The sequence below is a fragment of the Ursus americanus genome, chromosome 6 (assembly GCF_024610735.1).
Source record: "Ursus americanus isolate L20-20 chromosome 6, mUrsAme1.1.p, whole genome shotgun sequence".
Classification (NCBI taxonomy): domain Eukaryota; kingdom Metazoa; phylum Chordata; class Mammalia; order Carnivora; family Ursidae; genus Ursus; species Ursus americanus.
In genome coordinates, this window is record NC_142132.1 from 11,616,507 (window position 1) to 11,643,178 (window position 26,672).

The 26,672-nt window shown below is 51.3% G+C and overlaps 1 protein-coding gene and 1 long non-coding RNA gene across 4 annotated transcripts in view; one reads left to right on the plus strand and one right to left on the minus strand.

The window, feature by feature from the left end:
- LOC123796019 (uncharacterized) overlaps window positions 1–26,672 on the plus strand; it is an 87,735-nt gene that overhangs the window by 34,108 nt on the left and 26,955 nt on the right. Inside the window, exons 2-3 of the long non-coding RNA XR_006780650.2 lie at window positions 23,024–23,085; window positions 24,145–24,468. This is a non-coding gene — a long non-coding RNA (uncharacterized LOC123796019). The remainder of the gene's footprint in view (window positions 1–23,023; window positions 23,086–24,144; window positions 24,469–26,672) is intronic.
- On the minus strand, window positions 1,946–25,270 carry BAG3 (BAG cochaperone 3). Of its 3 annotated transcripts, none has more exons than XM_045803268.2 (4): window positions 24,764–25,270; window positions 9,054–9,383; window positions 6,687–7,091; window positions 1,946–3,322 (listed from the first exon to the last, which is right to left on the minus strand). In XM_045803268.2, the coding sequence occupies exons 1-4, from the start codon at window positions 24,941–24,943 to the stop codon at window positions 2,504–2,506; spliced, it is 1,734 nt and encodes a 577-aa protein (XP_045659224.2). In that variant the 5' UTR covers window positions 24,944–25,270; the 3' UTR covers window positions 1,946–2,503. The 3 variants fall into 3 exon arrangements, with proteins under 3 accessions (XP_045659224.2, XP_045659223.2, XP_045659225.2); XM_045803267.2 differs by having other exon boundaries at window positions 1,946–3,325; XM_045803269.2 differs by lacking the exon at window positions 24,764–25,270 and adding an exon at window positions 10,005–10,131 and having other exon boundaries at window positions 1,946–3,325.

Here is a 26,672-nt window from a genome sequence, read left to right on the forward strand (position 1 = left end):
CTGGGCTGCCAGCACTGAAGGTGCAAGTGGCTTTCAGTGTGGATGCCATTACTTGCTAGTTCCAAGTCGTTTGCTATCTGCTTCAACCTGGAGACAGGAATTTCACATGATTTTGATACTATATGTGTGTGTGTGTATGTGTGTGTGTGTGTAATATACTTATATTAATATATTTATATTTATATAATATATAGTATTAATATATAATTTTAAATGCTCTGACCTAGGAAGAGGTAAGAGGTTATTTTCACATTTCTGTGGTCCTTAGATAGTCCTGTTCCTCTTGGCCACCACAGCCCACTTGGTGCTAAAGAAGATGGTGCACTGTGGTGAGGCTAACATGACCTTTATGTCTCCCGGGGGCTGGACTCAAATCCTGCCTCTGCTCCCGGCTCTGCGGGCATGTCACTTCCTGTTGCCTCATCCACTGCATGAGGATGTTGAGAATAACTAACATTTGTTACATGCCAGGTACAACTTCCACTGCTCCACATGTCTCATTTCATTTAATCATTTTCCCCCATTTTACGACTGAGGACACAGGGAAGGAAAAGGCTACGGGACTTGTCCATTGTCCCCGAGCTCTTACGAGAAACTGTAACTGAACCCAAGAGTTCTGATTCAAGCCTGTGTTCCCCATTCTGATGTTCTCTAAAGGGCACCGGGATGATTACACAAGCAGACCCCCCCCCCCACAGATATTCAGTGGATATCTGTGCCCTGACTCCTACAGAGACCGAGACAGTTACGTTAGTAAGAACTTTGCAGCCAGCTCAACAGCCAGCCTGTTGCCCCCATGTAAGACCCAGAGACCACCAACACAGGCCAGATAATTCCTACCTGGATAGCCGGGTACCATCTGATTTGGATGATTAAAAATCTTCTAACTACAGTAAAGGGCTATCTACTGATGTTTAGTGATAAAAATATCATCAGTCCGATTCATAACCACCAAGGAAACTTCACGTTAAGGTCCGTTGAGCATGGACGCCCAAGTCACAAAAAGAAGTGGTCATATTCTTTATCTTTGGTTCATTTGAAAAAGTCCAGTAGAAGCCTTTTCCCCTATTTACACATTCAGGTTTCTAGAATCAATGGTGTGTCATCAGCAGTCAGCTTATACTCCCCACATGAGTTCACCCAGGAACGATGCTGGCGGATTCCCACCCGAATGACTTCAACCTTTCTCAGCGGGCTAAGAGTGGCAACTCCGGGAGCGTGTATTTTTGTATGGCACAGTCACACACCAATATTAAACTCAGTCCGGTCCTGAGGAATTCGGCATGGGGGCTCTACGTCAGCATGCTCTCTGGGGGTTCCAAGTTCTCAGGACTGTCTTCTTCTTCCATTTTTGATTTATAATTAAAACACCAAAATCTAGCACATTCAGAAGCTGTGGTCCTTCCCAAGCTTTTAAAAGACACTGGCATACAAACAAGGATCTTCTTCCCACCCAGTGGCTTCTGAGTGCGTGTGACCCTAACCCCAATGGCTTCTAGGAACCCAATCTGGGAACATAAACCCAGCCCGGTTTGATGACTCAGAGAAGTGTCCGATAAAGATGACTCCAAGACTCTCACAGAACACATTCCCAACCCCAGTGACCTGGACTGCACACAACACTTTGGTCAGCCTCGGGCAGCTCGAGGGACTGTTTTTCCTGTGTGCGTCTGACCCTCCCAGCCCCTTGCTCCTGAGCTGGGCCAATCCAAAGACGGACATTCCCATCAACGGGGTGCACAGCCCCGAGTCTTCCCAGGTAACAGCTGCCATCTGAGGCTGAAATGTGACGGACAATCATTCTCTCATGAGCCGGGCCCAGAGAGAGGTCGTGGATTCCAGAACCGGCCTGTAACTGCGTCTGCCATGGACTGTTACTAAAGCCAGTGAGACCCAATCTTGATGCTGTCGCTCCTCGAAACTTCAGAAATCACAAAAAACCATCCTGAGTTATATTATTACTTTATTTTCCTTTTTTAAAATGTAACATTAAAGTCATCCAACATACAGATATTCCTAGGGCTCCTTGCACTTTTTATTCTATCTAAAGTTAGCTATTTTTAGCTATGAGATGAAGAGACTCATCCCATTAAAAGGGCAACGTTTCTGAAAAACGGATTCCATATTTATGCGATGGGAAATTAACACCCCATCTCCCAGCCCAAAACCTGCTTCGGTCCAGAGCTCCACGAAGACAGCTTACAACCATGGCTAACGCGCGGTGCCCGCGCACAGAGAGGGCCCCAACAACAAGCAATGGGGTTAAACCTCTGAAACAAGCAACTTCTTTATTGTACAGAATAAGGATACAGAAGAAAAGCATCGTTTTCCTTTTAGCCCTTTAATTAGTGTGTTTGGCCTCCACCCAAGTTACTGTGTACACCAAGCGCCTACGAATAGTAAAAACAAATGGATTCCAAGTCCCTGAAATGCATGCAACTTAAAATTCCCTAGCGCGCACCGGCAGCTCCCAGGGCCCGGGGTCTGCGGCGTTCGGCGGAGACTACGGGGCGGCTGGGTTTCCAGCTGTGTCTGTCGTGCCGGTGCTGCCCGGGTTTGCAGCTGCTGCCTCTTTGGCTTCTGGCTGCTGGCTTTCAGTTTGGGGATCTTCTCCACTTCCGGCACTTTTCTTACTCTTGTCTGTGGCCATGGCACCCATCTCCATGATCTCCTGCAGTGGCTGATCGGTTTCAAGGGAGCTAGGCTGGAGTTCATAAACCTGGACTTGACCCGGGACATCTATTGCTTTCTGTTCAAGTTTTTCCAGGATGGTCTGAACCTTCCTGACACCATCTCTCCTGGCCTGACGTACGTCGGCTCGTCCTTCGGGGTCTACCGAATCCAGGGCCAGCAGCTCTTTGGTCAAATACTCTTCTATCATCAGGTACTTTTTGTCTGTCTTCTTGCCTTCAAAGTTGTCCACGGCCTGCTCCAGCCCTTGCACGTTCTGCAAGATGGCCTCCACCTTCAGCACGCCTGGGTGTTTCGGGGGCGCCTCAGCTTCCCCTGGTTTGGGAGGTGTGGCTTCTGTGGGGGCGGGGCCGGGGGCTGCCCCCTCTTCAGCAGCCACATTCTTGGGGGACGCGGGGACGGCAGGAGGGGCGGGGCTGGGAGGACAAGGAACCGGAGCCGCCGGAACCTTTACTTGCACCTTCTCAGAGGTGGGTGGGGGCTTCTGGGAGACAGGTGGCGAATCGGCCTCCTTGCGGATCACCTGAATCGGGATGTGTCCAGGAAGGAGATCTGGTCCAACTGGGCCTGGCTTGCTTTCGGGTTTGTTCTCAGGTTGGGGAACAGGTGAAGATTCTCGATGAGTCATGGGCTGCTGAGAAGAGGCAAGGACACAAAGATATTTTTAATAACTGGCTGAGAGTCCCAGGCAGTCGTTTGTTGCTAGTACCACTGACTATAAAGAAAACTGGGGAACGGCTTTAACGGGATGAAAGAGATGTTTGAAGTCAACCACATACTGTTAGAGAGTGAAAACGTACTGATCATGTGTGGGACCGAGCCACTCATGTCCACTCATCACCCTGCGTCTGTTACCGCTCACTCAATCTTTCCGTAGATGGTATTCTTAGGGCAGCGAAGAGAAAACCAGTGTAGTTTTCAAAAATGAGAACTCGCTCACCAGAAACCTCGCCGACTGCCGAGCTAGTTTAGCTCAGAGCAAAGTCCCGCATGACTCAGAATCTTGGGGAGGCAGCCATGGAGGAGTAACTGCCACACGCCCCTCCCTGACACCGTGGGGACAGCCTCTGTTCCGGGAGTGACAGTCCCACGTCCTCTTTCAAAAAAGTTGTAATCTTTTTTTTAAGTCTATGACAGCCTCGTGGTTTCTGCCCAGACTGATGTCTTTTTCTGAGAATAAGCGAGATGCCCAAAATAGTTAGGTCTGGGAGAATTTGGCACGGGCGCCAACGCTCGGCTGCGCGTCTCCGCACGGACTCCTGGCTACACCGGCGGAGATGCTCTTTAACGTGACTGCAAGCGATATGGGCTGTGCTCAAACAAGTATCTTGGCTCTCCTAGCATTTCAGTGACTATCTCACCCCCCCTTTTATGATTGAAGTAGAGGGGATGGAGGACGCTCTGTTAGATTCAGGAGCACAACATGGTGACTCGATAGTTCCACACGTTCCGCAGTGCTCCCCCGAGTAAGTACAGCCGCGTCTGTTCTCACGATGTTATTGACTCTATTCCCTACGCTGTATGTTTCATCCCCGTGATCTTGTAACTGGAAGCTTGTACCTCCTAACCCCCTTCACCCATCTTGCCCATCCCGCCGCGTACCGCCCTGCTAGCAACCATAAATTTGCCCTCTGCTTATACGGGTCTGCTTGGTTTTTGTTTGCTCATTTTGTCTTTTAGATTCCACATCGGAGTGAAATCGTATGGTATTTCTCTTTCTCTGACTTATTTCACTTCGCCTGATACCCTCTAGTTCTATCCATGTTGTTGCAAATGGCAAGAGTTCATTCTTTTTTGTGGCTAAGAATAGTCCAATGTGTATGTAGCCCACAGCTGCTCTGCCCATTCATCTACCGATGGGCACCTGGGCAGCTTCCGTGTCTTGGCTGTTGTGAATGACGCCGCAATACGCCTAGGGCTGCGCACAGCTTTGCTAATGAGTGTTTCTGCCAAACTCCTTTAAAAATCTCACACATCCTAATTTCATTAATTGGGGAATAAGAGTTAGACTACATGATTTCTAAAGTACTCCCAATTTAAAATACTAAATTCCACTATAATGTTCAGTTAGGTCAAATCTTTGCAAACCTTCAGAAAGAAATCTTAGAACAGGCACTAAAAGGGAGGGCACCACAAACAAGGTTAAGGAAGAAATAGGATTAAATATTGTTTCGCTGATTCTGGGAAATATACGGGAAAGACACGAGGGGAAGCATGTCTAGCTCTGCACGTGGGCAACTGCTTTCCTGGGATTCCTGAGCCGGCGGCTACTTCGCCATCGAAGCGCCAACAACCCCCTTTTCCACCAGACCTCTTTTGCCAACGCGGACGGCCTCACTCCGGCTCTTACCTCTCAGAACTAGCCACACACACCTCTTTGGGTTTTAAAATGATCGAACTTTACATCAGAAACCAGGGATGTACTGTATGGTGACTAACATAATATAATAAAAAAACATTAAAAAAAATAAAATAAAATGATCTCTGGGTAAGAAAAATGACTTTAGAAACTCTTAAGAGAGGTTGCTCTATAGCTTATACTCTTTGAAAATGTCAAGGTCATGAAAGCAAAGGAACTCTGAAGAGCTGTTCCAGATTAAGGAAGAATGAAGAGAAATGATATCTAAATGAGGTGCTCGTGATCCTAGATTAGATCCTAGAACAGGGAAAGTGCTATCAAGGAGATCTGAAAGTGGACTGTGTATCAGACAACCATGTTGCAAGGACGTTAAGTTTCCTGATTCTGACCATTGTACTGTGGTAACGAATGAGGTCTTTCTTAGGAAAATATTTCCTGAATTATTTATGGATAAAGGGGCACAGTATCTACAATTAAATCTCCAACAAAGAAACCACATGGACGATGTGCAAAGCAAATACAGCAAAATGTTAACAGTGAGTTTGGATGAAGGGTATACTGGGTTTCTTTGTATCATTCTTGTAGCTCCTCTGTAAGGTAGAAATTATTTCCAAATAAAGAAGCTAAACAAAGAACCAAAGGACGGTGCTATCCCCATTTACAGTAAGACACCCTGCATTTGTCTACGAGGCGCTTTCCTTCTAAAAACTGTGGCAGAGAACCAATTCGGCTGCTCCCGTTGGAAGGCCCAGGGCTGCTCAAGGCTCTGCTAAGCTACAAGCTGTGCAAACTAACGACCTCCTCCTCCAGGATGTGCCCTACGAGTTGCCTCTGAAGGATGAACAGGACTGTGCCTACGACTTCACCACGCTGGAAGGTTTCCCAGCCAGCCAGCCTGCCAGCCAGCTCATCAACAGGCCATGTAATGTGGTCCTTTGCCCCACAGGAGAGAGGAGAAAGACAGATTCCTGTTGTCAAGCTCAGAGCTGAACAGGTAAGATGAACGCTTTTGGAAGGCACAGAGTAACCCACGCCGAGCCGTAGGGACTGTGATGGGATGCCGCGAGGAAGAGGAGGCGGCTTCACGGAAGAGGCAAGACTGGCTGGTCCCTTGGAGGATGGGGAGAACCTGGATGGTACTGGCATCTCAGGGAGCTGGGTCAGCGTGAGCAAAGGCACAGAGGCGGGGAGAACAGAAAGGGCTTGCAGAGTGGAGAAGGCGTACCCATGAGGAAGGAGACAAGCTTCCTGGAACACTGGAGACGAGGCTGTGGCTGGGGTGTGGAAGGGATCTGAAGGGCCCTGAAAAAGTGTGGTGGGCGCTAAGGGACCCGGGTCCCAGGTGTGTGAGTGACACGACACATGCTGCCCGGCTATTTCCCCCGAGGTCGTGGAGGTTCTGCCCCGAAGGCAGCTGCAGTGACAGAGAGCAAAAGCGAAAGAAAGTACTGAGAGTTCCCAGCACCTGCCCTGCCTGCGTTTCTGCTGATGACCAGCCAATTCCAGGGTCTCGCTTTCCCCCAGTAACACGTGTGTGAGCTAGTTAGGCCCCACGGAGGAACCAGGGCACCTGCACAGAGCCCCTCAGCCCCTGGAGAGATGCTGCCGGGCCAGTCTGTGGACACCAACTCCGTACCTGAGGCCTGTCGACCACGGTGTGCACACGGTGGGGCGACGGTGAGTGCACTGGTGTGCTGCTCCTGGCTGGAGAGCCCTCCCGGCTGGATGCACTCCGAATGGGTGACCGGAATGGGGATGCTGCCGGCATGGGCCGGGGCTCCCAGTCATCCCCCGGGACCCGGTGGTACATCGGCTGGTAGGTCTGGTATTCACCCTGCTGAGCTGGGTAGTGGGTCTTCTGGGCTTGGTGGAAGGAAGGCTGGGCTGCTGGCCGGGTGACATTCTGCTCGTGTATCACAGGGATGGGGATATAGCCCCGGGGGAGCTGGTGACTGCCCAGGCTGCTCCTGCTGGAGGAGGAGGGCAGGCTGGCCGAGGAGGACGAGGACGAGCAATCCGAAGCAGCTGGAGACTGGGATCGCTGCAAGACACAAAGAGTAGAGGCATGAGTGACCCTCTGCCCTGATGCCCCAACCCTGCCTCCTTTATGTGCCTGCTCTGGGTAATGTGTTGGGACCTTCTACCTGTAAACCTTACCATCTCCAAAATGCACTGCTAGGACTCGCGGCTCTGGAGCCAAGGAGTATCCCAATTCTTACCAGCTCAATAGCCTTTTTAAAAATAATTAATTAATTGATTTGAAAGAGAGAGCACAAGAGCGGGGTGGGTAGAGGCAGAGAAAGAGGGAGAGGCAGACTCCCCGCTGAGAAGGGAGCCCATGTGGGGCTCGATCCCAGGACTCTGAGATCATGACCTGAGCCAAAGGCAGATGCTTAACCGACTGAGCCACCCAGGCATCCCTCAGTAGCCTTCTGAGCACCGATAGTATGGAAAAGATGCCCCTTCATCCCCAAGCTGACTAGAAGATTCAGGAAGACAATCCGTGAATATGCTTCAGCCCCAGGGCCACACACAGAAGTGCTCAAGGCGCTGCTTCCATTGTTGCTGCTGCTGTTGTTCCGATGTCACCTTCTCTAACCCTTCCCTTGCAATCTACAGAGGATGCAGCTGGGCACACGGAGCAGCAGCACATCCTGCGTGGCCCGAAGCAGGCCAGCCCCCGGACCGCCTAGAAAATCAGGTGGGTGTTTTCCCAGCTGGCTTCAAAGGGCCCCATTCAGATTTCTCTGATTAATGTGTCACTTTTGATTTTTTTTTTAATTTATTTGTCAGAGAGAGAGCGAGAGAGAGCGCACACAAGCAGAAGGAGTGGCAGGCAGAGCAAGCAGAGGGAGAAGCAGGATCCCCGCTGAGCGGGGAGCCTGATGCAGGACTCGATCCCAGGACCCTGAGATCATCACCTGAGCCAAAGGCACCCGCTTAACCGACTGAGCCACCCAGGCATCCTGTCGCTTTTGATTTTTACAACAAAAATATTACTAATACAGGTAGTTCTCCAAGAAAGGAAAAGAACAGAGCCAGAGAAGGCAAGGCTAACTCTGGGCACAGACAGGGAGCGAGAATCAGCACTCACGAACACTGCCGCTGGGCACAGCTGGGAGAGTCTGCAGACGGGACACGCAGAAGGGCTTACTGCTCAGGGGTCCTACTGGGGTCCACTGGCCCTCCAATCCCAGCTAAGAACTGGATTAAGAACTCTTTAGGTATTAGTGCACTGAAGCATGGGCTTCAGGCTTAAAAATAAAACCCTATCGTCGAGCAGCTGACTTCCTGACTCTTTATTTTGGGTTTCCTTTTTTCCCCCCAAGATTTTTTTTTTTTTTAATTTATTTGAGAGAGAGAGGTAGTGACAGAGATAGCAAGAGAGAGAGAGAGCACCAGCAGGGAGGAGAGAGAGAAGCAGGCTCCCACTGAGCAGGGAGCCCGACGTGGGGCTCGATCCCAGGACTCTGGGATCATGACCCGAGCTGAAGGCAGATACTTAACCGACTGAGCCACCCAGGCGCGCCTTTGGGTTTCCTTTTAAACCATGGGACACTGTGTGGGCAGGTATGGTGCCTCATTTTCCTATCAACACAGCTCCAAGCAGTTAATACCGATCCATAAGTACTAAACTGAATGAAATAACACATCGCTATCCCTGTGTTCCTGTTCAGAAAGTTCGGTAGGAGTAAGGAGCACCAGATTAGGAGCCAGAAGGCCAGGCTCCCAGTCCCAGAAATGCCACACTTTCACCTTTATGCATTTGGACCAAGCTGTTTACCCTTCTGAGCCCCAATTCCTTAGCCACAAAAATAAGCCATGACCCCTGCCTGTGGGGTCACATGCCCGTGAAATGCTGGGGGACACTGTGGGGCTGTCATGCTGTCTTTACTGGGTGACCTCTGCTGCTGCAGGCCAGGCCCAGATGCCCTGCGTGTTAGCAGGTGCCTGGCCCAGGGTGTGGGGCCAGCCCCAGAATACACCAGCTCACTCTCCTTACCTCAGGTCTGTGGGAGCCTGGGGGCTGGGCTGCCGCAGCTGCTGCCACTGCCTGTCCACACTGTTTATCTGGCTGGGTGGCTTCCGCCACACCCCGCAGAGGTGACTGGGACCTCTGAGGAGCCTCTGTGGCTGCCTCGGTTCGGAATCGCTGTGTCCCTGGCTGGGGACAGACAAAGGAAGGGCGCGGCTGCCGGCCCTCGGCGCCTTCGTGGAGGACGGGAATGGCAATGTAGCCTGGTCGGAGCTGGGGGTACACGACGTGGCCTTCCCGAGCGGGCAGCAGCCTGGGGCCCTCCTGGGAAGGGCCATTTGCAGAGGACGGTGGTTCCTACAACACAAAAAGGAGAAACGGTCTGGTTAGGAACTGGGAAGAAAACACCCCCAAAGAGGTAAAAACATGGCGCTAAGTGCCATCTTCCAGACTGATTCTGGGCACCTCCCCCACCTCCGGCGTCAGCCAAGCTGGCTGAGCAGAGAGAGCGAGGCTGCTCACAGGCAGACATCCCCTCCCCTACGAGGCCGCTGTATGGGCAGCCGTTTACGAGTTAGAGGCATGAAGAGAAAGCAGGTGAGCCACGGTATCCGTTGAGCACGGAGACGTCCCAATTTCCCAAACTGGCCAGACAGGTTTCTTTTATGGGTGACAACCAGCAGCCGTATGTAGGAGAGCCACTGACTGCCCCCCAAATCAGAGACCCGGATCAGAAGGCGCGAGGATGAGTCAGTCCAACTCACTAAATTACAGCCAGCTTCCCTGCTTCCTCAAAGGTCCTAGCGTTTCCTAACAACACAGGGCTGTGCGGGACCCAAACACAGGACACAGCTTGGACATCCTTGCAGAGAGGCGGCAGTGGGGCCAGGCTGCCTACCCGGGGACATTTTTGGAACAAGCTGCAAGAAAGGGAGATAAGAAGGCACACAGGGGCAGCAGAGCAGGAGAACAAATTACGGAGGATGAATTATGCTGGTCCGATGATGCCAACAAAGGCTGCTCTGGCGAGGAGTGGCTGGGGTCCCTCTCGTGTCCTCTCATGAAGTTGTCCCTTCAGCCGCCTGGCTATTTTGGGACCCTAGAGAAGGCCAAGTTCCAGATGTACCACAGAGAAAGATCTTGTTTCAGACAACAAGGCCGGTTAGTCACTCGCGGGGCAATGTCATTTCTCACCACGGGCTGAGCAACCAAAGTCAGGGACCCCCAAGGCTTCTAGTCTTGACTATCTCCTGAACCCTTCTAGAGGGTCCTTTACAGGGGAGGACGCTACGGAACTGTGCCACTTACACTCCTCTGGCTAGGTCACCGATGAAGGAGAACGATCCTTCCTCCAGAAGGCATCTCTCCGAACTGCAAACAAATGCCAAGGACTGAGAATCTAGGAGCTTGCAGGTGTAACTCACTGCTGCAAAACCAGTCACAAGCAAGGAAAGCTGATTTGCATTTCGCGTGCTCGACCATTATAATTTCGCCTTGTTTCTGTGTTTGTGTGCAACAGTCAGTGGTGGTGGACCCTGGAATTCTGGAATTTAGCTCTTTCAGACCCCGTGGCCAGCCGCTGCCCTCCTGCTGAGCCCCTGCCCGGGCCTCCCGCACACAGGAGAGGCAAGGGTGTCGCTGTGTCCTTGCGGACACCAACAGACAGGCACTCTCAGATTAGAATACCCACGTGCTCAGGGTGGCGGCATTATTTTAGTCTGCTTGGCTCTCGGGTCACCCAAGAGCAGGCAGTGGGTTGAGGCCTCACATTCAGAGGCCAATTCCTGCCGTGAGACAAGCACCAGAAGGGACGTAGCAGAGGCACTGAGGACACCCAGCGCTACTCGGTGCTGACTCCTAACCCGCCATCTCGGCATGTGATCCCCTCACCAGGGCACCCCTCTTTCCAGCCTGAAGCAGGGGCCCGGACAAGTCCTGGACATCTTCTCTGCTTGTTGCCTGGAGGCTCACGGTTCCCTCGCAGCCACGTACAAAAGCCTCAACTATCCTCACGATCCTCGGGGGGGGCAGTTAGGAAGCCCTCATCCACTGAGTACTCCTGGTGACCTTCTAGCTACCCAGATCCTGGGTACTACGGGCTTACCAGACCAGCGAGACACGATCCCTGCCGACCAGGGGCTTACAAGACAGTTGAAGACAGCACGAAACACACAGGAAGCAAACCCCCCAGAGAGCATGGGAGGCTCTGCAAATGGGGGAAATGCATGGGCTTTTCCAGCTAGGACGGGGCTGTCCTAGATAGGATGCCAGTTGATTCTGACCTCTATTAGTAACAGTTCTGTGATCTGAGATAATTCTCTGAACCTGTGAGCTTTAATTCCCTTATCTAGAAAACGGAGCCAGCAGCACCCATCTCGCAGGACTGCTGGGGGGTTTTAGGAGAGCACAGGCAAGAAGGACGCCCGGAAGGGAGCATGGCATGGGAGTTCCCGCCCCAAAAAGGCACACAGTCACTCTGCGCAGATCCCAAAGTGTGGAAGGAATCAAAACTGAAGACCAAAGCTAACTGACAGAAGATTCAGAGTAGCGGCTGTCCCGTAGGGCATGGGAGTAACTGGGAGGGTCTTGAACCTTCTGAGACGTGAACCTTCTGTGAGGACGGAAATGTTCTTTTTCTGCACGGTGGTAAACAGATAGATTGTATGTACAAACCTATCAAAGCATAGACTTCCCTGGAACCCCCCCCCCCCCCACTGCCCAGCCCCTGCCATATTCCACCCACCCTATCCGATTTTAACAGGTGAGGGCTGTGCCAACCCCACCACCCCCGCAAAGCCGACTGTTAGCTGTGCCTCCAGCTCAGCCCCTCCCAGGGCCTGGAAACCTTAGATGGACCTGGCTGCGGCTTGGCTCCTCCTGGGGGAAGCCCCTGGATCCAGAAGGCACGGCAGCTGCCTGCCAAGAGCTGCGCATTTTGTGCATCTCACTGAATATATTTTGTACAACTACACGAGAAAAGGCAAGACAAAGGATAGAGGGCAGGAGGGAGGGAGGAAGGAAGAGCACTTCCGCCTGCCCAGAGGAGGGGACAGCAGGCACTGCCTCCTGGAGCCAACACGCCACCTGGGTCTGGGAAGAAGTGCTACGTCTGGTCTTGGTCCTGTGGTTGGTGAAGGGAAGCTGTGGCCCCTGGAGGCGGGGTGGGGAGTCCGAGCAGCAGAGGGAAGGGGGACAGCACCGAAGGCACGTGCTGAGCTGGAGACGGTGAGGCCGGAGGCCCAGAGGCCCGACATCCACTGTCCCGAGGGCTGCTGACAAGAAATGCCTCAGCAAGACAGAAGGAACCGAAAGGAGAAACCAGGACACCTCAGGAAACGAGGGGAGGAGTCAGGGATGAGGGTAAGGAAGTGAGGGCAAAGCCGGGGCCAAGGGCACAGAAAGGAAGGGTGACCCACGGAGGTGCGCAAGAGGAAGAATGGAAAGGCCTCCGTGCCTGGCAGGACAGCAGGAGCGACGGGGAAGGGCCACTAGCAAGACTTGAGTTCTGAGCCTGGGGTTGACGGGGAGATGGTGCTGCCGGCTGGGAGGGTTAAGGGCAGCCGGGAGGCCTTGACGTTTTGCCCTCTGGGTCCCGTGGGAGTTGATCCATTTATGCCATTTAATAAAAAACCCCACATCTCTTCAGTCACATCTAAAAGAATGCTCCAGTTCCGTCTGAGGGGGGGGTTTGTTTAGAAAAACACTGCCTGGGGTAAGTAGAAAGCCACACCAGCTTCACAGAATAGAAGAGTAAGCACTTGTACATGAATGAACAGCTGAAGCCAGCAGCGAAGCTCCCACCTAGACGAAGACCCGTAACAGGAACACGGATGCCTCCCACCTTCCGACGTGTCCACTCTGCTATGGTCGGAGTCCTGTCAGTAGCAGCTGTGTCAGTGTTTACTAACTAAAAAGCACCACCTGAAAGAGTTAAATTGCTTGTTCTGTCTTCTATGGTGCTTTTCATCACAATCTAATAAAAGACAACATTTTAAAATGAGAAAAGTGGGGCGCCTGGGTGGCTCAGTCGGTGAAGCACTGGACTCTTTTTTTTTTAGATTTTATTTTTTTTAAATTTTATTTGACAGAGATAGAGACAGCCAGTGAGAGAGGGAACACAAGCAAGGGGAGTGGGAGAGGAAGAAGCAGGCTCATAGCGGAGGAGCCTGATGTGGGGCTCGATCCCACAACGCCGGGATCACGCCCTGAGCCAAAGGCAGACGCTTAACCGCTGTGCCACCCAGGCGCCCCAGCACTGGACTCTTGATCTCAGCTCAGGTCTTGAGTTCAAGCCCTGTGCTGGGCTCCAAGCTGGGCCTGGAGCCTATCTTAAAATAATATAAAATAAAATAAAATGAAAAAAAGTTAAAGAGACAAATGTGTGATAGTTATGATTCTCGCAGAGTATGAGGAGAACATGCCTCCTCAGTCCCCTAAGAAGGTCCAGCACATCCAGAAAGAGCCTATTGGTTAGGCCAGCCTCCTCAATACAGGACCCATGACTTGACCCCTTCTGACCTCAGTGGGGACCAGGGACCGCTCCCCTTGGGGTTCCGCTTCTGGGGAGCGAGGGGTGGGCTGCGATCACGTGACCAGACAGGCCGTTGCAGGTCCTTCCCTCGCCACCTGCCCCACAGCTTAAGGAGTAATGACAGCACTCCAGGTATTATTCTCCAGTGCAGCTCAGCTTATCATCTTTATCTTTGGGCAAAGATGTCAGGAATCCATATATACAAGATCTGATTAGGAAATAAGACTTTCACCGCTTATCTCCCTACATTCATTTATAAAATGAACTGGTTCATTCTTCTCCCTTGCTTTGCACTGCGCTAAAATCTTGAGGCGGATCTCAGGGCACTAAACAACTCCACGAGATGGCCAGGATAAAAAGCAGAGAACATTACCCCAGATGAGCCTGAATCTGCCCTATGAAGTACAAGGTATTATTAAGAGAGAAGCCTGGGGTCAGATTCTGAGCTTGGGTGAGCCCTTACGCAAGTCTTGTTTGCTTAAGAGCACTCTTCAGAGCACCAGAGCTTTGCTGCTGGTTTTTAATAACAATGTGGGCACTAAGGAAGCAGCTAGGAGATGCGGAGAGAGAGGAGAGAGACAGCACTCAGTACTAAACCTGGATCTGCCCCTAAATACGTGTTATATAAGCAGCTCACATCGCCTCTCTGGACCTTACTTTCCTCGGCTGTACAATGAAGGGGAGTCCAGGTACTCTGTGAAGCAGTGGTTCTCAGACTCTAGGGGGCATCAGGAGCACCCAGAAAAGGCATAAAAATGCAGACCCTAAGCCCAACCCCAAGACAGTGTGATTGGGTAGGTATGTGGGGAAGCCTAACCAGGACTGCACTGAGAAACACTATCTACGTGAAGTTCCTTCCCACTCTGGCGTTCATGGCCCTTATTCCAAGGTCCCCTTAGCTTTAAACATGCACATAAAGCTCAAAAGGAAAAGTTGACATCAAAGAAATCTAAAAATGACCACTCTTAACTGTGTTCAGTTAAATCATAATGGAAGTCACTGGGATTCAACGTGTCCCAATGTTTCATGTCCCAAATGAAGAGGCGGCCACTGACCCCTGGGAAGGACTCCTTGTGCCTTTTGTTGTTGTTGTTGTCGTTGTTAAAGAATTATTTATTTCAGTGAGAGAGACAGAGAGCGAGCAAAGGGGGCTCGGAGGGGCAGAGGAAGAGAGAGAGAGAGAGAAAGAGAGAGAATCTCAAGTAGACTCCCCGTTGAGCACAGAGCCTGACATGGGGCTCGATCTCACGATCCTGAGATCATGACCTGAGCTGAAACACAGAACCGGGTGCTTAACTGATTGCACCACCCAGGCGCCCCAGGACTCCTTGTGCTTTAAAAGTAGGGTAAGAACAACAGCTTTTGGGTCCCTACCAGGGATATGCCAACCACTGTGCTGAACCCTGCACTTTTATAGTCTTCGCAGCTTTGGGGACAGCTGGGGAGCAGGGTTTGCCTTGACCTATCCACAACTGGTTCCCTGTTCACTGAGTGGCCTCTGAACCCTGAAAACAGCCCCCAGCAACCCTCAACCTCAATTCCGTGGCACAGCGCTCTCCAATGTGTTCTCAGCACCTACAAGTCATAGCTCCCACCAGTGTGGTCTGAGCGAAGGGTGCGAGTGACAAAAGGTTAACTTTCAGGGCTGCCCCGGAGCACTTCATCTCCACAGCCCAGGAGTCTCAAGCAGGGCACAGATCCAGGAACTGGGTTTGGAGGCCAGAAGAGCATTCACAACGGTCAGGTACTGACTTTTACTAATGACACTTCAAAACTTCTAAAACAAAGAAAAAAAGATGGAGGAAAACAGGAACCCTGAACTCCCCATATATCTAGGGCCTGGATCGAAGTTAAGTTGCTTGGCTCACTTCTAGCAGGCCGGAAACAAAACGAAAGAAAAACTTCCTTCTAAAGCACAGACAGTTGAGCTTCAACATCCATCCAAGACTTTCCGCTTGGCAGGCTCAGGCCATGGAAATGAAGTAAGCATTATTGCCAATTTGACACGACCCTCAGCAAACTCGAAATTCCTCCAGTTCCCACTGCATGTGATCAAGGGTCTCTCCCTCCGCCCAAGTTTGGGCACATAATGGACACCAGGTGAATTGTGACTAGCAAGCAAATTCCACCTCCACAGGAGTCCGTGCACAGTGCTTCTGGTAAGACAACAGTCTGTGCTGACCACCATTTCTGGACGCAGCCCAGTGACAGGGCTACTGGAGGCTGTATCTGATTGCCTGTTATCAAAGCCCACGTATTTTATCCTGGGATCACTGAGACAGGTGTCCCGATACGTTCCCACCAGGGAAAACTTTCTATAGGATGAAACTTAGCACCTCGTCTCTTTGCAGCTGTGTCCAAACCAGCAGGAACGAACCAGCGTGAGCCCCGGACTTCAAGCGTTTCTCACCCTGAGCTCCAGTCCCACCCTGCTGCTCACCAGCTCTATGCCCGCAGACAGGACTCCTGGCTACCAAGACTCAGTTTCTCCAGCTGGAAAAATCCCCACACCTCCCAGGGATTTTTGCAAGATTTAAGTGAAATAAAGCACAAGAAAGGCTTTGTAAACTGAGCCTGCTCCAAGCCCTACACAATCACGTTCCTTCATTCACACACGGTTATTGACAGACCCAGCTTTTCGGAGCGACAGTTGGTTGAGGCTATAGTGTACGATGCCTAAAGCCTCAGCGTCTCACCAATCGGTAATAAGCCTGTTAGGAGTTAGAAGCCCCTTTATCCGAGAGTCTTAAGGACACTAATTAGCAAGGGTGCTATTTTCTCTGTTGGGAACTGTATCTAATGCTTTACCATCTGGAAGCAAACACAGCCCAACGCTCTAGGGGCCGAGCCCTAACCTCCCCTCTCACTCCAAGAAGTCCCAGCCCAGCCACTCTGAAGGGACGTCCCTGAAGACCAATCCACACTCAACTTGCTCTGACTGTGGCTCCTTGCACTCCCGCCCCTGAGACCCAGTGAGAAAACCCAGGCCAGGGCGGGGCAGGAGGATCTGTCTGGGAGCAGAACCTCTCCTGGCGTCTCACCAACAGTCTCAGTGTGTCCCCCAGCAAGGTGTGCGGGCACCTTGCAGGCGAGGCACCATGGACCATGGCTGGCATTTGAGCACCAGCCTCCAGCCTCCCCATATGCCCCACCCCCTGGAGCCCTCCTCAAGGATTCCACGTAGCAGGTGTGGCCCAAGGTCACACGGGCAGTTACCAGGCCAAGAAACCCAGTCACCTGATGCCCAGCTCCTGAACTCATGGCTTAAGGGAAATGAAAACCCTAGCTAGTTCCTCTTCAGAAAAAAGGAGTAGAGACACCTGCTCTAAGGATCTGAAATCACGAATCACAGATGGAAAAATACCTGAAATTTCCATATCAGGAAGCAAACTCTGAAGTTACATAAAGAGACTCCCTCATGGTTCATTGCATGGGTTTTTCAAGGACTGATCTCATATGACGGTGGAACACTGACCAATCACTTGGCTCTGCCATCTGCTAGCCACCAACTATGCAAGTGTTTGTTGGTATCAGGGCGCAGGGCTTCACTAGATAGGCGTTTTGTACAAAATCAGCCCCCTCCCCCCACAAATCTCCAATTCACCAACTGCAGCTAGGGCTAGGGCCCTTTTAACCCAGGGTAGCTGCCTTGAGGGGAATTCCTGGGGACTCTCTTCCCCACCCTAAGCAGCTGCTCAAAGCATTCTTCTAACAACCACACTCCCCCAAGAGGGCAGTGGCAATTAGCAAACCCCCCTCTCCTTCCACCTGCAGTGACATTTCCACCCCTTAGAGAGCTGGGTCCAGAACAGCTGTGCAAATGGCCAGCCCCTAGGTAATGTGACTCAGTTTCCCCAAAACACTGACTGGGGACCTCGCTCCTGCCTGGCAACTGTCCTGGGGTCTGTACAGAGATGTGGAGGGAAACACTCCCCTAAAGGAGTCAAGATTGAGGGTTAACACACCACCCCATGCAGTAGAGGCCAGGAAACAGTGCCTCCTGGCCCATCATGGCAGAGGGATCAGGGATGAATCAGGGATGAAGCTGGTTGGGGCTGTGGGCTGCAGGTTTGGTTGAGGCTCCAGAAGGCCCAACAGCCTGACCCCCCTGCTGTGTCGCCGAGTAATGTGGGGCATGGGAACCCCGGGGAAGGGTGCTGAGGGCATCCAGACACTAGTCAAAAGACAGCCAGCTAAGGTAGTACAAGGGGGTCAGGGGCTTGCTTCTGAGAAAAAAGACTTGAGGCCTACCTGGGAGCCATGTCCAGACAGATCTGTCTGCCATGTGGTGAATCCCCTCCTACTTTCTAGTGGAGGCTATGACTGTTTCCACGGATTGAACACAGATGTCCAGTAGGGCCCTGACTCATCACTTTCCACGCACTATCCCCCCTGAACCTCACAATCCTGATGGACAGGCAAGGTGGTGTTCCCATTTTACAGAAGGGGAGACTAAGGTTCAGAGAGGAGTGATTTATCTGAGATCACCAGAACCCAGGTTTGTCTGACATCAAGGCCAGGGATGTGTTCACCCTTTCACTATTCTTGCCACACCTATACAATCTGTAATAATAATTGTGGCTAAAATCTTCAAACCCTTCATCTTCCCAGGGTACAACGCAGCAGGGGAGAAAGCATTTAGTTTTGCCCGGTCGAGCCGGGCTGAGGCTCAAGACCTGGAACATTCAGTTCAAGTGTACTCTGGGCCAGGGACCCAGTGCTCGGTGCTGAGTCATTGCCTGGCTCAGGCAGGGCAGGCGAGAGTGCCGTGCTCTGCTCCATTCTGAGTCACCACAGCTCCATGCGCCCAGCATGGCGCCTCTGGAGGGAGAAAACCCAGCTCTGTCTGGGCAGGAGGGCTGGTCCCCCTGCTTGACACTCAGGGTCTGTGGGATGAAGGTGGAAGATTCAAAAAGTGACGTGGCTGCCTTGTCTTCTGCACACACATTCTTTCCTAGCTTCCTGCTGTCTGGATTTAACTCACCTATCCAGGGTCTCAGAAGAACCTTTAAAATAACGGGGGAAAAAAAATCTACAATTGGACCTTAATGAACACTGAGGACGTGATTTCAAAATAGGAAATGGCTGTTCTCCAACAGGATGCTCGGGAATTTTCAGTGGCAAGAGTCTCACCTCAGTCACTGGGGACACTGCTCTGTGCTCGGAGCTCTGGGGCAGCCACTCTGTTTACAGGCTCTTGACGTAGGCAGTGAGCAATCTGTAATTCTGGGCTTTTCTGAATTGCCAGTGAATAAGAAGCCTCACTGTGCACTGTCTGGTCTTACTGCCGGCCACATGGGGGGAAAAAGTGAGAGAGAGAGAGACACTCCTTTGACAGCACGGAGCCTGCTCTCTGTGCAGCTGGGCATTAGCGGCGTCTGGCTGCTGGGAGCTCCCAGCCTCTCCAGCTTGTCCGCTCCAAGACGCTGTGTCTCTGGCAGGGACAAAAAAGGGCTTCTCCAGACTCAAACGGATGAACTTAGGGAATCAATACTGAAGTCCTTTGTGGAGAAAAGGCCATTTAGAAATGCAGTAAAAAGGAATCTGCCCCCGGGGGACCTTGGGGAGCCCAGGACAACACTTCAGTGCTTAGGAAACAACAGAAGGCTTCCAGCAACTTCCACTAACTCTGGGCTCGAGCCTGCACTTCAATAAGGGCAGCTTTTCTTCTACCAGCCTGTCCACTCCGGAGCCCGGCCCAGGTTTTACTCTTCTCCACACGGAACCATTTACTGAGGTTGGAGACCCTGCCAGGCACTGAGCAGCAGAAAGAGACAGGACCCCAGAGCAAAGCAGGGAAGTGCCACCGTTTGGAAGAAAGATTCCAATCAAAGTAACGTGGAGTCTGGAGCAGGGATAGCCTGCTTCCAACTGGAGAGAGGTACACGTCAGAAATGCTGCACGGAGAATGGCAGAGAAGGAGACAGACCTGTCCTCCACATGGCATTGAACACCATGACTTGCAGAGAGCAGACGCTTAGTAAATTTCACATGGAATGAATGAATGAAGACTTGGGCCCATCTCCTAAGCTCAGGAAACGAGTGGTCTCTAATCAACTGGGGCCGTCCGTGCCTGGGGAGCTCTGAGCATAAAGGAGTTTTGAGAAGCAGTCAGGCCCACGGGGAGCGAGGCTATCTGTCACCCCTCCAGATGCCCCCCCCCACCAAAGGTGAGGGTAAAACCTCTGGCCACAACAGTCTTTCCGTGGTGTCACAGCTGACAGGCCTCAGATGCATCTAATAGTTTCCATCTTAGAGAGCTCTTCTGAGGATTTAAAGCAATAAGGTTTGTAAAGCACCCAACCCGCATTTGGCACATAAATATGCAGACGCACATATATGTGTGTATAAACAAAAAAATATAAGGTTCATTCTACCCTAAAGAAATTCTCTCTCATGAAGCTTTTGCAAGCTGCCTCGCTCCTAAGGCCCCGAAGAAATCTTCACAGAAATATGTGAAGACTTAATAACACCAGACATCTCACACAATCGCACCGTGCCAAGCAAGCAGTGAGGATCAATGTCCACACATTTGCAGAGGACGGGATTTGGGGTTTAGCTTCAAAAGTCCAGCTGTGAGTCAGATCGGAGGCAGAAGAGGAGCCCGAATCAAGACTCAATTAGCCAGCGATGGTGAGCTGGGAGGCACTCGAAAATTCCACAATCAGGTCGACGACAGAGGTTTCTTCAGTGTTCATCAGCACTAATGGGTCCTCAGAGGTTCCTAATAAGCAAAGCCTCTGTCTTCTGCTCCCAGTTTTCCTGCATAAGATGTCTTAAATATCTAAGAGCAACATTAAAGCAGCAAAAATGTGAAGGAGGAAGAGTAGGTTCGGGTTATTATGCATGGTTTCCTATTTTTGACGATAAACACCAGACCATTTAAAAAAGGTCAAAAGGAACTGATAAACATGTCGAGTGCCTTATATAAGGCAAGTGTGTGTCGTTTCAGAAATGGGGACAGGAGGACAGTGCTGATCAAGCCCCACGGGTGGTCTGAAGCTTTCCGACTCACAACCAGCCCCAAGAGCATCAAACAGCTAAGCCCTCCTTGGCCCTGGCTAATGTCAAATGCCGCCACAGCTCCTGGGTACCGGCTTTATCCTCGTAAAGGGCAAGTCTACTCTACAAAACCGGACGAATTATGTTCAGTTCTTACATAAGCCAAACACAGCCTGTTCTTTGGAGGGTAAAATGAAGGTCTTGGATGAGCTGGACATCTAAGGCATCTGGCCATGCTCTTTATCCACCCCCCCCCCCAACAAATCCCTGTTCATCAGTCGCAAAGGAATTTGTTCCCCCATCATGCAACTTGCTAGAAAATACAAAGGAGAGAATGGCCACTCATTTCCTGATTGTGCTCTGATTCTGCTAAGAGGCCCAAGAGCTTGTAATCGATCTGCAAAGAGCAAAATGATCTCATCTTTAAGAAAATTCAGGAGGCTCGGCTAAACCTGAAGCAGAAAATAAATGGGTCTCTCTACTTCAATCGTAACTCAAAACATTTCCAATTTCCTCTGAAAGGATGTTTCTCCATCCCTGTCCCGGGGTCCGAGTGTAATCTGTCAGATTATTATGGTGAGCTTCTGCTGGGAAGGCAAAGCAGGAAGGAAATGCTCTGGCTCACTTCTTTCTGGGGTACAGGAAGGTCTTGGGACTGCCCTAAATCTGACTCAGGGCACTGCCACTCCCATATTCACACTCGCACAAGCCAGGCACCAGGGGAGTTGCACCAAGAAGGACAATGGGCCTCAGGCAAAGGCTCTGCATGTTAGATGTTAAGCAGGCACAGCTTTGAGGGATTCCAGGGCCTACTTGCAGGAAGGCCGACACTAAATTGCAGCTCCCCTCCCCCTACAAAATGGGATCACCGGCCACCAGTGGCTCCCAAATGCCAGTCTGGCAAAATCATGATCATTTGGGAAACTTCTCTGACGTACAGATTTCTGGGCCCTACCCTGCGAAATTCGGATTCAACATGGGGGGTAGAGGGGCAGGTAGGGGGACGAAGCAGCTGGCAATCTGTGTTCTTAAAAGGCTTCCCAGGAGACTGCTGGCCTTGGGAATCTGTGCTGTGACCACTAAGATCTGCAAAGCTAGAACAGCCCTGCTCGTGGAGGGAGAAGGGTCTCCCTCTGGTCCCAGGAGGGTTTGAGACAGCAGCACAGCACCCCACTCCAAAGCATCCAGTCTTTGTTTAGTCAGGGGAGAACCGGGAGGAGCGGCTGCACATCTTCAGACTCCAAAGTGAGCGCCAACCTCTCTGCCAGGGAAGGGGCCTGGACCGGAATGAACTTGCCAGGAGATTAGTGGCAAGCCCAACATCCAGGAAGACTGCAGGTGGGGAGGTCCAGTTGCTTAGAGCAGACCTGGATAAAGCCCAAAGTCTTAGTCTGTAGCCGCCCTGCCTCCCTGCCTCTTCAATGAAGGGCAAGACACTTGCCCCCTCTGTAAAACTAGGGACAGAGAGTCACTCTAACTACCTCAGGGCATTGTGGGAGGATGCACTCGAAAACGACAGAGTACAAGACTCAATGAAACACAAAGTTCTAATCACTTCCTTTCCATGAAAGCCATTCCTTTACCAACAAGCTTAGACTATAAACACCCAGAAGCGGTCTTCCCCCCAAAAAGGGCTTCCTCTGTTTTTTCATGTTTAACAAATAGCTCTTTACTGATGGATCTCATCTCCTCTTGAAGATAAGGATGGTTAGAGGGTCCTCTTAGCTCAGCTCCTCCAAAATCACCCTCTGTTTCATGCCAGGGCCCTTTCTCGTTCCACATTAAGAAGCCAATTTCTAACATAAAACAATATTGAAGGATTTTCCGTCGTATTTAGTCTGGAGGAAGATGTCATTCATGGAAGTGAAACTGAATGAGTCACCCAGATGTTCTGTGTATCTCAAAGCACAGGTAAGAAAGCCGTGAAGTTCCCAAAGAGCCAATGAATGGAATGTTTGCACTCTTCCAAAGTTCTGGTGCCTTGCTGACAAACCTCAAGTAGTTAATCTGGTAAAGAGAACTCATTTCTTGAGTTACCACATCCAGTCATCACCATCCAAGTAATGACAGCACAGAGGTCAGCCACGCAGTCCTTGGTGGCCAGGAGGACACAAAACAACCAAGTATTCCAGCCTGCACGCTTCACAGTTTCACAAAAATTCTAGACACTTCTACCTTCTTCTGAGCAGATACCCTGCCTCGTATCAGGACCTTCTGGTATAGTTCTCTTTGCTATTAGTACCAGCTGAGTGACCCCTGGAAACACACTTGAACTGTCTGGGTTTCTTTCTCAGTAAAAGAAAGAGGTTGAGCTAAAAAAGATCTTCGTGGGCCTTTCAACTTCAAAATGCTGACTTAATTTTCAAGTCCACTTTTCTGGCGTCAGACTTCTGATTTAGTGGCTGTTTTCTCTATTTGTTGAGAATAATAGTAACTCAACCTGGTTTTTTTTCCCTTTAAAAAGGTTTATGAAACCACAGCCTAACCAATCCACTGGATGGGTACACAAAGATCTCAACTTGCTGGGTGAGTCTTATTCTAAAAACAAAGTGTTGGCAATCTGGGTTTACACTGCACGTACAGTGGCTATGTTCAAACTTGACCTTCACTCACAACAAAGGGTGCAGGCAGATTCTGACAGTCCGTGTCTCCATAGGAAGGAGGCCTCGAAATGACAGATTTACACCACAGCAGAGATTGACATCCATGCAGGCTGCAGGAACAGGGCTGGTTTGAAATGTGCTTCAGTTTCACCCAATTATGGGCTGAACAGACACACAAAAAAGTATATATAATTATGCCCAGCCCAGCTAATTACATTCTCCTGTACTAATTTTCAGATAAAAATATACAATTAATTTCTTATAAACGTAAGTTGTTGAATGTTTAACATCTCACTGTCGTGCACCAGGTTTTCATCAATATTTTTCGTTTAAAAAATGCATAGAAATGAAAGTGGATGACACAAACACTTCTTTTAAAATAATGATTTATAAAGCACTTTTAATTTTGTGAATTTTTAAGTCTTCAAAACAAGTGACCAGCTCTTTATGGCTTTTTTTTTTTTAATTTTGCCCAGACAGCATAACATGACCCTTTCTTTAAGTGTATTTCTTTTTTGTCAAGGTTTTTATTTTGAAATAGTTCAAATTTATAGAAAATTGGAAGTGTAGCACACTTAGTTGTACTCTTTTAACAGACTGATTCCAAATTTCTATTTCTAAACTTTCATGCTCTTAAGGGTTAAAGAGCATATATCTTTGCAGATATGGAAATGAGGCACACTTCTGCTGCATTCACAAAAGTACTTCTGTATTAGTTATTTGTGTATTAGAAACAAATCCCAGGTATTTTAATACCATAACAAGGAAGGGAATGTATGCCATTAAAACAAAACAAAAAAAAAAACCATTCTCTTTCATGCCAGTGTGAGGCAATGTCTTAAGGCAATCATCAACCATGAGACAGTCTCACATTTTTAGTTTAGACTCTGCCTGGGAGAAGAACATCTTGTTTTCAACAAATCATACTAGAATATATTCTTACTGAAAACCGTTTCGAACAGTAATACAATTTTAATTGCAGATACAAAAACGGGGAAAAACGTATTTACATCAGTCCCCTGAGTCACTCTGTGCCTGAGACAGTGAAGTCAAGATGCCCCTCGACCAAGCTGAGGAACTTCAGGAGGCACAATTCCTTCGAGACCACCCCCAAGCTTGCGAGTGGCCCCCTACGGCGTCTGCCCGAGCGCCGACAGCAGTGAAACCCGGACCTCAGCCGGGGTGGGCGGGCAGTCGCAGAGGCCGCGGATGGGGCCTGGCCCGGGCCTCCGGAGCTGACCAGGCCGGCCGCCCCTCCGGAGCCCCGGCCCACCCCAGCCACCAGGCCCTCGGCCCCTCGGAGCCGGTAGGTGGGACGGCACCTGGCGCCACCGCGCGGGTCGCACTTCCCGGGCCGACCCCGGGAACCAAACGCGGCCCGGGGAGGGCAGTGTCCCCCCACTTCAAGGGCCTCTCCCTCGCCCCGACGCCGGCCAAGGGCGGACCGGAAGGGGGCTCGTCGGGGCGCAGCCGGCGGACCCCGGGCGCGGGCGTCCGCCGGCAGGTGCGCCCGGGGTCCCCGCAGCCCCGCCCGGTGCAGCCGCCCCTGCGGCTCGCCGTCGAGGGGGACGCCGGCCCGGGCGCGGCGCAGGCTGGCTCACCTTGGGGCCCTCGGGGGGCACGCGCGGGTCGTTCCACGTCGTGGTGCGGTTGTTGTGGTCCACGAAGAAGGGCCAGCCGGTCTGCGGATCGATCTTGATTTCCCAGCCGGGGGGCAGGGGGTCGCCGGCGCCGTTGCCGGACGCCATCTGCACCATGGGCGAATGGGTGGCAGCGCTCATGCTGGGTCGGGGTCGGCCCGGAGGGGCGGCCGCCGGGGTGCCGGGTCGCGGGGTGCCGGGTCGCGGGGTGCCGGGCCTTCAGGCGCCGAGTCGCTCGCTGGCCGTGGCCGGATCGAGAGCGGTGCGCGCCGCCGACGTGTCCGGGAAGCCGGCGCCGAGCACCTTTATGAATTAAAGGAGGGGGTGACGTGGCCCGAGAGGGGTGGAAGTGTCTGGAAATAGCCTTCTCGCTGCCAACGGGGAAGGAGATAAAGGGAGGTAGCAACTGGCCGGCTAGAAACTTCTGGTCCCATCCAGAGAAGTTGGCGGCGAGCGGGTTGGATGCGGAGCTCCGCCCTGAGTCATCGGCTATAATCGGGGCGGGGCGGGGCGTGGGCGGGGCCTCGGCCGACCGCCCCTCCCCCACCCCTTCCCTTCCTCCGTCGCCCCGCCGCCCTGGCGGGTGTTCCCGGGCCGAGACTGGCTGGCGGGGCGGGCAGCCTCCGGGGCGTCGTCGGTGTGCGCCGGGCGGTTTCGGTTTTCAGACTCCCTCCTCTGCTTGGAGCCGAGTGGGTGTTCCCTGGACTGGGACTCGCGCGCAGGGTGCCTGCTGCCGCTCCTTCCTATAAAAACAAAGCCATCGTGCGCCTAAACTCGTGGGTTTTAAACTAGAGTCTCGCCCACCCTTTGCTCCCTTATACACTGATACTTGGGGACACTGGCGTCCCTCGAGTACGTTTTAATCACTTTTTTTCAAGGGTCCGAGGAGCTCCGGAATGTTGATCTGACACCATAACAAAGCCAGGGAAAAAAATGCCAAGTGCAAATAGAAACTCACCTGCCTTCTTCGGACGCCTAAAAAAAGATTGCGTCAGCCGTGGTTTTATGCGTCTCAAATATACAAACTATCATTGCAGTGAACGACTTTAAAGACAAATCACCTTCTTTTGGGTTTGGATCTTTCTTATGGTAGAGGTTGTTTCTTGCTGTCTTAGATCTTGAACTTCATTTGGGAGGTAGGGACCAAGTCCGGTCATGGAAAATTGTTGTTTGGTTGATTCAGTGGTGGTTGTACTTGTAACCTAAACCAAGCAGTTCCCAGGAAGAGCATGTGCCCCCAGAGAGAGAATTTGGAGGAGGTTCCATTTCAGATTCTTAGGCATGCAGACTCATTCCCTTCCCCAGAAATATTTTGGGAAGTTGCTTTCATTAAAAAGAAAACCACAGGTCCAAAATGGTGTTACTTGGGGCAGGCCAAGTCAGCAAACCAGGATTTAATACCTAACGTGATTTCAGTTTCAGCCTCCCCCAGAAATTGTCTAAACCTGTCAATCAGGAATTTTCTGATAAGCACAAAGAGGTAATCTGTCACTTGGGCCTTCTCTGGCCCCCAAAGGGAGATGAGGTTATCTGCAAATTAAGAACCCTGCCCTTCCTCCTAAGGGAAGAGGTCTTGCCTGAAACAATCCTTTTTTATTTCCTCCTCCTCCCCTCCTCCTCCTTCTTTTTCCTCTGACTTTCTTACTCCACCCTCCTTCTTATAAAAACCTTCCATTTTGGGGCGCCTGGGTAGCGCAGTCGTTAAAGCGTCTGCCTTCGGCTCAGGGCGTGATCCCGGCGTTCTGGGATCGAGTCCCGCATCGGGCTCCTCTGCTTGGAGCCTGCTTCTTCTCCCACTCCCCCTGCTTGTGTTCCCTTTCTCGCGGGCTGTCTCTGTCACATAAATAAATAAAACCTTAAAAAAAAAAAA

Coding starts and splice junctions, on each gene's coding strand:
- BAG3 (XM_045803267.2), bottom strand. CDS start 24,943: ATGAGCGCTGCCACCCATTCGCCCATGGTGCAGATGGCGTCCGGCAAC. Junction 9,384..24,763: donor TGCCCCCCGAGGGCCCCAAG/GTGAGCCAGCCT, acceptor TTTGTGTTGTAG/GAACCACCGTCCTCTGCAAA. Junction 3,326..6,686: donor CCGTGGTCGACAGGCCTCAG/GTACGGAGTTGG, acceptor GCCTCTTCTCAG/CAGCCCATGACTCATCGAGA.